A 12,894-nucleotide genomic window follows, 5' to 3' on the forward strand; every position below is an offset into this window, starting at 1 on the left:
TCAATTATCCTCCATTTTTTTCTCTTTCCTCCTCTCAGATCTACCTGCCCTTTCCAATAAATATCTGGAAATATCCAGAGATTTACTAGGTTGTATCATTATCATTCAGAGGAGAAGATCTAGATTTATTTGTAATTTAAATTAAAAAAAAAACCTAGAGGATTTGGGGACTCCTAAGCAAGTGACAGTTGGTCCTCCAGAACTCTTCAGTATGGAGATGGATCTTTTTAAAGGGGAGATCTTTTGCAAAACAGAGAAAGATGAGAAACTTAAAAAAAATGAACTCCAGCTGCAGTAAGTAATACTATAACTAGAAAATAAAAGGACTTGGAATTGTGTCTAGACTTTTTTTTTTACTCCCAAATTTGATTCTTACTGCATCACCAGAATTGGCCTGTATGAATTAAAACATAATAAATAAGCTATCTTTCTTCATTTGTAAGATACTATGAGAATGTTATTCTAGTCATCATGCTTGGGGTGGGGGGAATAAACCAGAAAACGTCTAAAGTGTTGTGGGGCAAGTGTCTCAGAAAACACACCAAGTCCCACTTTTGTCCAAATTAAAGAGTATTTATTTCGACCGGCCAGGACTGCTTCCTACAGGACCAAGTTGTCTCTGCAGAAAACAGTCTGGGGCGTCAACATTTTAGGGTATTTAAAGGCAAAAACCACATCAGGGTTGGCATACCTGCAAGCAAGCAGGAGTACAGAAGCAGAATGGTGCAGTTAGCGAAACAAAGCAATGGATACATTGGTATTTCCCACGGGACTTTCCGGATTGGCATAGCAGCAAACATGCAGAAGGGAAGTAGGTCAAGATGACCCTAGTTGAGGACAAATTAGAGAATGGTTACTAATGTGTAGACAACCAATCTCTGACAGGGTACATTATTCAAGAAAAATGGGAACCAAAGAGAGAACAATTTTACATTGTATAAAAATTGCCATTTTGTGTTGCCAAGTATGCTATGGTAGGTAACTATTAGTGGGTACAAAGGTGGGGTTTTCCCATGGGAGAAGTATTCCTGACATGATATGGAGTCTCAGGGTAAAAAGGAGTCTGTTTGGTCATTGCCCATATAGCCTGGCTGATAACAGAGTACAGCTAAGCCATGGGTAGTAAGGGTAAAATAATACCTTATGAAGTGTTTTGGAGGAGAGTTTGCTAAACTCAGAGAATACTAACCTAGCATCAGGTAGTTTTATGAAAGATCGTTGCCAGGAGGATTCTATGTCCATGGAAAATTGAGTGAGTAAAGGGTAAATTCAAAGAAAAGAAATTTTAAGGGAATGAGCAGTGTTTACAAATGTTCTCACTGGTAAGTGCCTAGAAGTTGATCACATTGGTGACAGTAGGAAATTCAAATAAAGATCTGATCTCTATGGGAAATACCAGAGATGACAAGATAGAATGTAAAAACAAACAAACAAAAAAATTCCTTTTATTTTATCCATATCCCTGCAATTTGACAGTGCAGATCCTTCCACACAGACGTGGAGTCTATGTCCTTACATTTGAACCTGGACTATCTACACAGTTGTGTAGGCCGAGGGAACACTAGCATATGACTCAGATGAAAAGCATCTGTGAATTGGAAGAGAACCAGGAGTCTGCTGACTGTCCGACACATGACCGAGGATATCCTAATTCATCCAACTCTGGACACTCCATCAGTTGACAACTCAAGTGTGAGAGAAGTTGGTAGAGATGAGCCGAGTTTGAACAGGACTAGAATAACCAACTGTATGGCTCATAGAAGTGTCAATGAAGTAACAATAGTAGTTGTTGGAAGCCACTAGGTTTGGGGTAGACTTTTACCCAGGGAAAGCTACTAAAATCAGGTGAAAAAAAGAAAAACAGTGATAGGCTACAAGGATGCTATGTGTGTTCCCAAAATTGGCTAATTAGATCTATAGCCTATGAGACTTGGTCCTCCACCTGCATGAATATAGAAAATGAGAAATTTATTCTAGTTGCCATTTAGTTGGGAACTAAGATGTCTTTATAGGTCATCTAGTCTGATCTGGTCTAGAGAAACATGAGAAAGCTGAGATCAGCATAGGGGGATATGACTTTTCCATGGTGACATGTGTTTCTGATCAAACCAAGACTACTAGTGAATTCCTCGGATCCACAGTCCTGGGCAGCGTACTTTCTAACTTTCTTGGGATCTTGCCCAGTCCTGAGATTCTATGACTCTGTGACTCTATGATTCTATAATTCCAAATCCAAGTAAACAATGCCAGCGCTCCAGACAGGCCTGGAACAGGAAAAGAACATGGTCTAGACTGAAAGACCAACTAAAATATTTTTTTTCATTTGAAAACACCAACAGTACCATCATGAACTCAAGGGATACACACAGTCCTGTGTTTCTGGTATTTCCTCCAGAGATCAACCAACCAGAATATCATGAAAATGTCCTCTCAGCTACCACCTATGCATCTCAAAACCTCTTGCAGAAATTACTTACTTCAAAACTGAAGATCTTAGGGGTAAGACTTGCCTCTCTGTGTGTATTCTACTAAAAGGGCAGAGGGAAAGAAAAGAAATATCTGGTGGCACATGTTTTAAGGTAGGAGTCAATTCCAAATTTTATTTCCACTCAATTCAGAGAGTATGAATTACATTTCTATACCAATACGCATGAGATTCTGCAAAGAGGAGAACACAAGATGAATAAGTCAAGGTCCCTAGGCTCTTGAAATACACATTCTCCATACTGACCAACTATTAAATTTTTCTAGTTGATTTCTGAGAGAAGAAATGGGAAAGAAAATCAACAAAAAGTCAACAGGACAGAGTCTATGTCTTGGATTATTGCAATTTTCCCAGTTTTATATTTTTTTCCAATCAAAAATCAGAATTCAAAGCCTGGCATGAAAATTACATGTATATTTGAATACAGCTGTTGCAGAATATCCTCTTAATACTATTAATACTCATCTCTCCATTCACCTAACTAACCCATGCCATAAATATTAATTTTCTTTCTTTTTTTAACCAATCCTTCTTTAGGACAATGTGAGGATTCAGTTATGTTTGAGATTATAATTTGTCCATATCTGAAAACATTTGTCCTCTCAGGCCTCATCCTCCAAGAATAAAAAAATAGAAATTAATTTTTCAGAAAAAATATAATAGAAAAGTAGAAAAAGATGGTCAAGTAAAATGAAGAAGAGAACCATCAATGTAAACTGCTTTAGGATCTATTCAATTATAATGAAGTCCAAAATTGTGCTAAACAATTCAAATTACTTTTCAATGGAGCATCTAATAGGAGCTATAAATGGTGGTAGTGATGGCGAGTCAGATAGAGAATAGTTACTTCCAACTAAAAGGACAAGACAATTTTATGGCCATTTTGGCATTTAACATGAACTCTAAAGAAGTAATGGAATTTCAACAAGTGGAAATAAAAAGAGAGGAAGGACGCAGGACAGTCTAAATGGGAAACACATCCTAAACAAATGCATATGGTAGCAGGTTAGGAATGGCAAAAGAGAGCTGGGAGAGGTCAATCAAGGCTTCAAAGGCTCAAGAAGATTAAAAAATAGGAAACAACCAGGATGGACAAATAAAAACCACAGGATATCCACACCATGCAAGAGTATTCATTGGTAAAAGAAATGAGCTGTCCACCCAAGAAGAGATGCAGGGAAACTGTAAACACTAGGGTTCAGTGAAGGAGGACAGTTTATAAAGGCTACCTATTGTATGATTCCAACTATAAGGCATTCTGGAAAAGACAAAACTATGAGATAATGAAAAGATCAGTCAGTGCCAGCCAGAGGTTCTAGGGGAGACAGAAAGGGATGAATAGGGTAGCTCAGAGGATTTTAAGGTCAAGAAAATGATTGTGTATAAAATTGTAACACTATAATGGCAGACTTTTGCCAGAACTCACAGAATGTGCAACACAAAATGAAGTCTAATGTGATCTCTATGGACTATAGTTGATGAGGTGTCCATGTTGGTTCATCAGCTGTGTCAGATGTCCCACCATCATGTGAGATGGTGGTGGTGGGAAATGCCGGGATGAAGGGGAAGAGGCAGAAAGAGGAAGGGGAAGAGATGTAGGAAACCTCTTAAGTTTCTAATCAATTTTACTGGAACCTAAAACTTTTCTAAAAAATAAAGTCTATTGATTTAAATGAAATGCTAAATATGGTAAATGTTGTGTATATTTTGCCACAATAAAAAGCATGAGATAACATATTTGTGTATTTTGGTACCAGGGATTGACCTCAGGGGCACTTACCACTGAGCCACATCCCCAGCTCTTTATTTCTTATTTTATTTGGAGACAATTGCTGAATTGCTTAGGGCCTTGCTAAGTTGGCGAGGCTGGCTTTGAACTCACCATCTTCCTGCCTCAGCCTCACAACCTACTGGGATAACAGGCATGAGCCACTGTGCTGGACATGAAATAATACTTAAAAATTAAAAAAAATAATAAAAAGCAAAAGCAACCATGAAGGTACTTTGAAGACCCAATATTCAATAATTATATGTTCCCTCTTTATGAGATTTGATAATATAGACAATTAGTTTCCAACCTATAAAATTACTGAAACTACTAAAAGTGCTTCTTTTATAAAGTATATAACAAGTTCCTGTGCCTCATTGTGGAACCATTGACCCACATTTTTGAGGAGGAAGAATACTAGAAATCTGTTATCTTTAAAACATTTCTCTGAGTGAATCTAATGCCCACAGGATTCAGGAGTTAACTATTCAAACAATTCTGAAGAGTAATATAATTTGGAGTTGTTTTGGAATTTTATTTTAGCACTGACTCAACACGTGGAAAAAGAAGATGGGTGCAGGAAAGCCTGTTAGAAAATCTTAATAATTGAGATGAATGAGTGGTGGCTATTGAGGTGAATGAACTTCCCAGATTCCTATAATAAGAGCAGTATTTGCCTCTGTAATACTTACGGTCTTAAGAAGTCAGAATGTGTCCTCCTAAAAGAGCTCACTCCCAAAAATGGAATAAAAGGGCTGGGGTTCTCTTTACCCAGTATTTTTTTAAACTTACCAAAGCTTCTGCAGAGCAAAGAAAATGATTAAGAGTGTGAAGAGAGAGCCTACAGAATGGGAGAAAATCTTGGCCAGCTACTCCTCTAATAGAGGATTAATATGGGCAGAATATATAAAGAACTCAAAAAACTTAACACCAAAAAACAAACCAAATAACCCAATCAATAACTGGGCAAAAGAACTAAACTTTTTGAGAAACTTCTCAAAAGAAGAAACACAAATGGCTAACAAATTAAAAAAAAAAAGAAAAAGAAAGAAAAGAAAATTCAACATCTCTATCACCAGGGAAATGCAAATAAAAAAATGCACTAAAATTTCATCTTTCTCCAGTCAGAATGTCAGGATCAAGAATAAAAACAATAATAAGTGCTGGTAGTATTGTGGGGGAAAAGGTACACTTTTACATTGTTTTTAGGGCTGCAGATTACTGTGACCACTCTGGAAAGGAGGATGAAGATTTCTCAAAACCTAGGGATGGAACTACCATGATGACTCAGCTACCCCACTACTTCATATCTTTCCAAAAGATCTGAAATTGGCATACTATGGTGACACAGCCACCTCAATGTTTATAACAGCACAATTCACAATAGCTAAATTATGGAATCAACCCAGGTACTTGTCAATAAATGAATGAATTAAGAAACTGTGGTATATATATACAATGGAGTTCTAGTCAGCCATAACAAAGAATGAAATTATGCTACTTACCAGTAAATGGAAGAAAGTGGAGAATATCATGCTAAAGGAAAATTAGCCAAACTCAGAAATTCAAAGGTTGCATGTTTTCTCTGATATGCAGAAGCTAGAGTAAAATAAAGGAAAGAGGAAGGGAGATGACATAAAGATAAAGGGCAGATCAGTAATGTAGAAGGAGATGGAGAAGCAGAGTGGAGGGATGGGAAAGGGGAGGCAATGAAGAATGAATTCTTTAAAAATCTTAATATGTGCACATATAAGTATACCACAGGGAATTTCACCTTTATGCATAAGTAAAAAGAACCAAATATAAATTAATAGATGAGTGAAAAGAAATCTAGTCTAGTAGAGGAAAAGGAACAAGGAAGGGGAGAGAGAAGGGGGAGGGAAATGAAGACATCATGAACTGAAGTCTAATTCCATTCATGGACGAGTTTGTCAGGATGAACCCAACTACTGCGTATGGCTATAAAGCTATGATTTTAAAAAGTGTGGGTCCAGGCTTCATGAAAATGTTCTCAGTTAGGGCTCTACTAAAAGTGATAGTTGCTATGGCAGCAAGTGAGATCACTCAGACTGAGAAGGTGGACTGAAAGTAAAAGAGGGCAGAGGACACAGACTCCTGTTCTTTATGCCATAGTTTCTGTTCTTTATGTCACTTTCGCGGTCTTCCCTACCACTTGTCAAGCTGCTGCTTGGTGTTGCATTGCATCACAAGTGTGGCACAGGAGGGAAAACAAAACAAAATACAGAGTCCAAGAGAGCTGAAGGCCTGGGAGGGGGCCAGTACGTCATCAGGCTGAGCATGGGTCATAGGCAGGGGTTTTCTGACAGTCCACTTCTCCCTGAAACAGGCTGGTGCTGCAGTTTAGAATGAGTGCTCCTCCAACATTCACTCATATGTGATAAGGAGTCGGACAGCTTATGAAGACACAGGTTTCTTGGTTTCCTCCTGGGGATTCTGATAAGTACAGGATAAGACTGACACTTTGCATTTCTGGCTCACAAAAGATGCTGAGGTTGCCATCCATAGGTCACATTTTCAGGAACATTGACTTAGATAATTTTCCTAATCGCCAAATATCACAGAAGAATTAAGCACATACCTGTGAGCATCATAAAGGGACTTTGACTATTCTTTTATTTTTTCATAAGAGAAGGTAAATTGCCAAATCTTTTTAATCAAAGGAAGATGTAAGTAGAAGGGAAACCCATCACTTTGGTTTTTTTCTCACTATGATTTTTCCCTCATTTACAGGCTACTCAGATCCTGATTGGAATCATAAACTTTTCTTTTGGAATTATTTTTCTTTTCACCTTGGTACCTCCTTACCCAAGGTTTCCTTTTATACTTCTTTCAGGATACCCATTTTGGGGCTCTGCTTTGGTGAGTATAATCAATCAAGTTCAATTTGAAGCCATGACACCCAGGATGGCAGGGAATTCCTAGTTATGAAATAAAATACATTCAGGAGTATAGTGGGCTTTGAAAAGTATGACCAAGAAAAAAAATAGCCTTTATGAAATTACTTCCCCATTAAATTACCAGAATTACTGTTTTCCCAGCTTGAAGTCTTGAAATTCCTCTGGGAAAATTTCTTTGGGCCTTGTAGTTGTTTATTTGTTCATTAATTTATTCAAAATTTGTTGCTAATATAATGTAGATCCATAGAGCAAGACAAGGATCCAAAGGTTAGTACAATGAGAGTCCTTCAAAGGGCTCCCAGTCCAGGCCAGGGAGAAAACTTGTCCACCGATCATATGAAAGTAGTATGAATATATGATCTCACGCAGGTATAGGAAGTACTCGGGTAAGCAGAGGCAAAGGAACAACTTCCTCCTTAGATAAATGGAGAGGCAGAGAGGGGAGCACGGAGGATCTATTTAACCACATTCAATAAACGTTACTTTAGCATCTAATTAGCACCAGAGAATGGGTGGAGTCTAGGGGTTGCTCATACAGGCAGTCCCCAATCTCAAGGTCCCAGGTGAGTGGAGAGTCAGACAAATTACCATGGAGTGATAAGCGATGACAGAGGTCATAGGAAAAGCATCTAAAAGTATAATGGACATTGTCCAGAGCCACTTCCAGTCTGAGTTTTAAAGGATGATGAAGGTATATCCAGGGCTTCGGGAGCAAGGGACAGGAGTGTCTTGTTGCATGCCAAGGGGGAAATAAATGCAAAAGGCTGGAGGTGTAGGGAGCATTGTGTATTCTATGAACTGCAAGAGTTTAGCACAGAGGGTGAGAGTGCAGGGAGGGGGGTGGAGAAATGCCACAAGGAGACTAGAAACTTAAACATGGGTGGGCTGTGATGGGATTGGAAGTTTCCACTGGACAATAATGCTACCATATTTGGCTCACCTTCATGAAAATTCTTGGGATTTTTTTTTTTGTTCAGAATTAACAGCATATTAGCTACCAACCCCAGATTAGGTTATAAGAAAGATGGAATCGGATCTTATTGGTGATAAGTTGATGTGACACCTAGTGTGTCATGAGAGCAAAGCTGAGTCCACAATAGCCATAAAAGGAAGATGAGTGAGAAAGCTTAATGTCCCGTAAGGTTAAAAGAAAATCTCATGCTCAAATAAGTAGCGAAGCCTGGAGCCAATGTACAGTGCAGTGTTTTTGTCCTTTGTCCTGTGTGGACAGTCATCCAGACAGCTTCCCCTTCTCAGGCCTGGGAAGACCATGTGAACTCAGGAGGAGGATGCAAAGGGAATGTGTGGACACCCATCCCGTGAGGACTCTTCAACGTCAGCTAACCATGGCCCTCATTAAGATATTTATTCTCTCCCACAGTTCATTACGTCTGGAGCCTTTCTCATTGCGTTAAAAAGGAAAACCACCGAATCCATGGTGAGTGATGTTTCCATTTGATTAAAAACTAACAACTTTGAAATTATTCATCCTAGCGAATAATTTTGAAAATCCCTAGGTGACCACAATTCCACAAACGGTCAAGTACTCATACCACAAAATGGCATTTGCTTCCTTCTTTCATGGAATCGTAGGCTCGGAGTGCCAGAATAGTGTTTTCTGGGTCACAAAGCCGAATTCTTATTCTAAATGTGAAGACGCTGAGGCACAGAAATGTTAAGCAACTGGTTCGATTTCCTCAGCCGCTTAATGTTAGAATGCATCTCCATATTCCTGCTAGTCCATCACTCAGTCTTTCTGGATATTTAATGCCTACTGCATACCAGACACTGACAGACACTTATTTGACCCACAGGAAAGACATACTGTAGAAAACCTAATTAAGTCAGAAGTAGAATCTAGAAATCAAAAGTGTTGCTAAAGAATGTGAAATTATAACTTATAGATTCATTATAACTAGAATAGGTCTACCCAAAGATTCAGAGATATTAGATATTAATTATAAACCAATAAATGATATTTCTGAACCACTTATTGACTTATTAATAGGAGTAAATGTAAATATATAAAAAGAATACCTCCTATAAGTTTGTGGCTTGAAACAAAAATTGCAGAGAAATGCAATGTTCAGTTTGACACAAGAGTCTTGAAGTGAAAATGCTAATGGACCCTGAGGTCTAAATGCAGTGGAACACAGCGACCCCACATAGCCCTGTGTCCCAGGTGCACCCCTCCCCATTCAAATGGAAATCATCGTGGGTGCAGAATGTGAGGAGGAGGAATGTATTAAAAGTTCACTGGATCCTCTTATTATGTGGATGAGGGCTGAATCCCAAAGAAATGAAGCTAGCTTGTGACACTGTGACACTGACTAGAATCCTGCTCTCCAGCCACCCTCTCATTGCTTTGACTATAACACAGGACGGGCCTAAGTCATTGTGTTATGCTCTGATTCTATTTCAGGCGAAAGTGAGCCGGGTAATGAATTTTCTTAGCGCCATGGCAGCAGCAGCTGGAATCATTCTCCTCACATTTGGTTTCCTTCTAGATCGAAACTACATTTGTGGCTATTCTCCAGAAGGCATTCGGTGCGGTGAAATTACTGCCCTCCTGGTTGTAAGTATGCTGCAATTTTAGAGTAAAAAAAAGATTTCTTAGCACCTAATTAGCACCATCCAGATAATACTGTGGATACACATGTCTTGTCTTTTACTCATAAACATTCAGGAAATCCATAATATTTGATAAGACATTCTATGATGCATTATGGAACAGAACAATGAATACATCACAACACCCACCTTTAGGAATTCACACAGGTGGAAAACAGGTAAAACATCTAGACAAGTGAGCGATGTACTAAAAGTGATATACTAAAAGAAAAATACAGGCACAGCAGTTTGGTTTCGGTTCATAGTCCTAGAAGTACATTAGAATTTTATGCCAAATGTTCTTCTGGTTTTTGATTTGGCTTTAGTAACTTAGGCTTCTGATAGAGCATGGTAGATTGAAAATGGGCACTTATTTCTGCTCTTCCCAAAATACTACTAAAGTTAGTGTAAAAGGTGTTAATCCACCTGAAGAGAAAAAGGTAGTCAATACATCAAAAAATGGTGAAGAGGGACAGAGATGTAGGTCCATGATGGAGTGAAGCATTTAGCATATATGGGGCACTGGAATCAACTCATGGTACCCCCCCAAAAAAAACTGCTGAAGACACTAAAAGCTACTTGAGGGAAGTCCTAAGAGAAGTTAGATATTTCACATGGCACAGTCTAAGAATACTGAGCTGGTGGATGCACTTTAACCACAGACATCAGGGCAAAGAACAGAAAATAGAGAGACTGGTTCAGGTAATGGTGGATTGGGCTGTTAGTATCAACAAAAATGCTAAAATCAAAAAGCAACCAAACAAAAACCATCTTAAAGGTATTAAAAAACCAAAAGTCAGCTGGAACCACAGGGCGAGTTCTGTAGCCATGGTATGTTAAAGAGCACCAAAGCTGCCATGTCTTCCCACTGGTTTGTCAACACTGCCCATCTGGAATCTGATTCCCAGCACAAGCAGAGGGAAAGAGAAAGAAGTCAAGGCCCAAAGTCCACACGAGGTAGAAATACCTGGAAGAGACCTTCTCCACGTTGAACTAAGCCCTTGATGGAATTCTATACTCTTCTTCAATCAAGGATAAAAAGACATAACAAAGTCCCCTGTCCCATAACGGCAGAGAAATCTTAACTGCATAATGTACATAAGGAAATTTTAGCCATAGATCAAATGCCCTGTCAGCCTCTACCCCCTCCCACTCCAGCTGGGATTTTGACTTCCGGTAGGGCATCAAGGGGGCAAGGCAAGAATTACAGACAGAGGAGATAAAGAGGAAATAATGATGGAATATTTTTGGAACCAATAAAATGATTAACCCACAAGTCCCAGAAGCCTAGTGAATTCTGGACACCTGGACACGTAATGATAATGTAAACAACAAGGACAGAAAATTTCAAAGCAACAAGTAAAGAAGGCCAGTTGTTTTCAAAAGATAGGTGATTTTTTTTATCTTGGAGAAGATAGTAACTAGAAGGAAAAGTAAGGGAGCTGGAGTCTCCAGAGTGTTGTTTCATCTTTACGTGCCAAACAAACTAAACCCAGACTATTCTGGCGTTTGCTAATTCAGACCCACGTAATGCTTCACAGACTTCTATACCAAGGGAATGACCTGGATGCTTAAGTTTAAAAAGCTCACCTTCACCTAATGTTGAATCACTCAACATCTTACCATCTTTTAAAACTGAAACATGTAGATCTTAAAGAATTTTCCTAAAATGAACATATTTGTATACCAAGTTACTATTTTCTCTCTTTCTATACTGTGAAATCAATATGTCCAAACACCAATAAGAGTAGGGGGTTAAGTACCATGTCCTTGAGAGCAGAGGGTCTACATTTATTGTTTGAAATCTTTCTAAATGACAGATTTGCCTATTTCTCTCCCATTTATTTATGTATTCACTCAATTGTGTATTTATATCATTATGGACTTGTATGAGTGTTTATTTAATACTTTGAGTTATAATTTAATATTGTGCAAATTAAGAAAATTTCAGCCACTGAGAACTCTTTGGATCCTGTGATCCTTGTACATTCCCCTATTTTGTGAAGGGATTTATTTATTCTAACATTTCCATAGTTTCAGGCACTACAAGATTCTCTAGGTTCTTCTTGTATATTCCCTGCACAAGGCCTTAGAAGCACTCATTCATCCAGAGGAGCCCACGTTCCTTCTGTCAATAAATGGTACTAGAATCCAAGATCAGGTACTAGATGTGCTTGTTTTACCGAAATACTACTGTTTTGTAGACTCTCTCAGCTGATGGATAAGAAATACCTCTGCATTAACCCAACTTATTCACATATCTATAAATATTTCTTAATGTGCTCAGAACTATCTATATTGAGCTGGACATGAGTTCATAATGATGCATTACCATGTGGATCATTTTAGCCTCCCCTACTGGTTATTTGGAAACTACCTCCCAGTAGTGGGAAACCTGTCTCCCACCATCCTCCAGCCGTGCACTTATTTTTTCAATTATGTTCTGTACATGCAGAGTGGTGTCAGAATTGTTGACTGGAATCTCCATGCTGGACGCAGTGCCGATAAGCAGCACCTTTACATTCATGCTAATGGACTTCTTCAGCTTTCCACACAACTCTGCTAAACACCTTTTTCTCCCTCACCCCTTCAGTGAGCTTATTTCATCTGCTTGTCATACAATTAAATGACTTTGCCACAGTCTACATTCTAGAGTCACCAATCTACATTCTAGAATCACCCAATCACCTAAAATATACCATTTTTTAAACTTGCATACATTACCCTCCCCCCGCGCCTGCAAGGTAGACGGAAGTGTGACCACCCACAGAACAGGCCCAGCGGCCTGCTGAGGGGCAGAGCCGCCCCCCACCTCCCGCGCCTGCCAGGTAGGCGGAACTGTGACCACCAAAGGAAAAGGCCCAGTGGCCCGCAGAGGGGCAGAGCTGCCAACCACACCTGCAAGGTAGGCGGGCCTGCGACCCACCAGCAGAAGAGGAGCAGCGGCCTGCTGAGAGGTAGAGCCGCCCCCTCCCCCCACGCCTGCAAGGTAGGCGGAACTGTGACCACCAACAGAACAGGCCAGACCTGCAACCGACAGACAGAACAGGCCCAGCGGCCGGCGGAAGGGTAGAGCCGCCCTCCCCCCCCGCCTCCAAGGTAGGCGGACCTGC

General features: G+C 39.5%; 1 protein-coding gene across 1 annotated transcript; it reads left to right on the forward strand.

The window, feature by feature from the left end:
* The first annotated feature begins 2,346 nt into the window (after positions 1 to 2,346).
* Positions 2,347 to 9,767, forward strand: Ms4a5 (membrane spanning 4-domains A5). The gene is made up of 4 exons (XM_015506743.1): positions 2,347 to 2,499; positions 7,005 to 7,133; positions 8,553 to 8,609; positions 9,594 to 9,767. The coding sequence occupies exons 1-4, from the start codon at positions 2,347 to 2,349 to the stop codon at positions 9,765 to 9,767; spliced, it is 513 nt and encodes a 170-aa protein (XP_015362229.1).
* The last annotated feature ends 3,127 nt before the right edge of the window (positions 9,768 to 12,894 follow it).

The sequence above is a fragment of the Marmota marmota genome, unplaced genomic scaffold, assembly GCF_001458135.2.
Source record: "Marmota marmota marmota unplaced genomic scaffold, marMar, whole genome shotgun sequence".
Taxonomy (NCBI): domain Eukaryota; kingdom Metazoa; phylum Chordata; class Mammalia; order Rodentia; family Sciuridae; genus Marmota; species Marmota marmota.

Bases quoted from the DNA above. Each gene is read 5' to 3' on its own strand.
- Ms4a5 (XM_015506743.1), top strand. From the start codon at position 2,347: ATGAACTCAAGGGATACACACAGTCCTGTGTTTCTGGTATTTCCTCCA. The intron at 7,134-8,552 runs GTGAGTATAATC...TCTCTCCCACAG, and splicing joins CATTTTGGGGCTCTGCTTTG to TTCATTACGTCTGGAGCCTT. The intron at 8,610-9,593 runs GTGAGTGATGTT...ATTCTATTTCAG, and splicing joins GGAAAACCACCGAATCCATG to GCGAAAGTGAGCCGGGTAAT.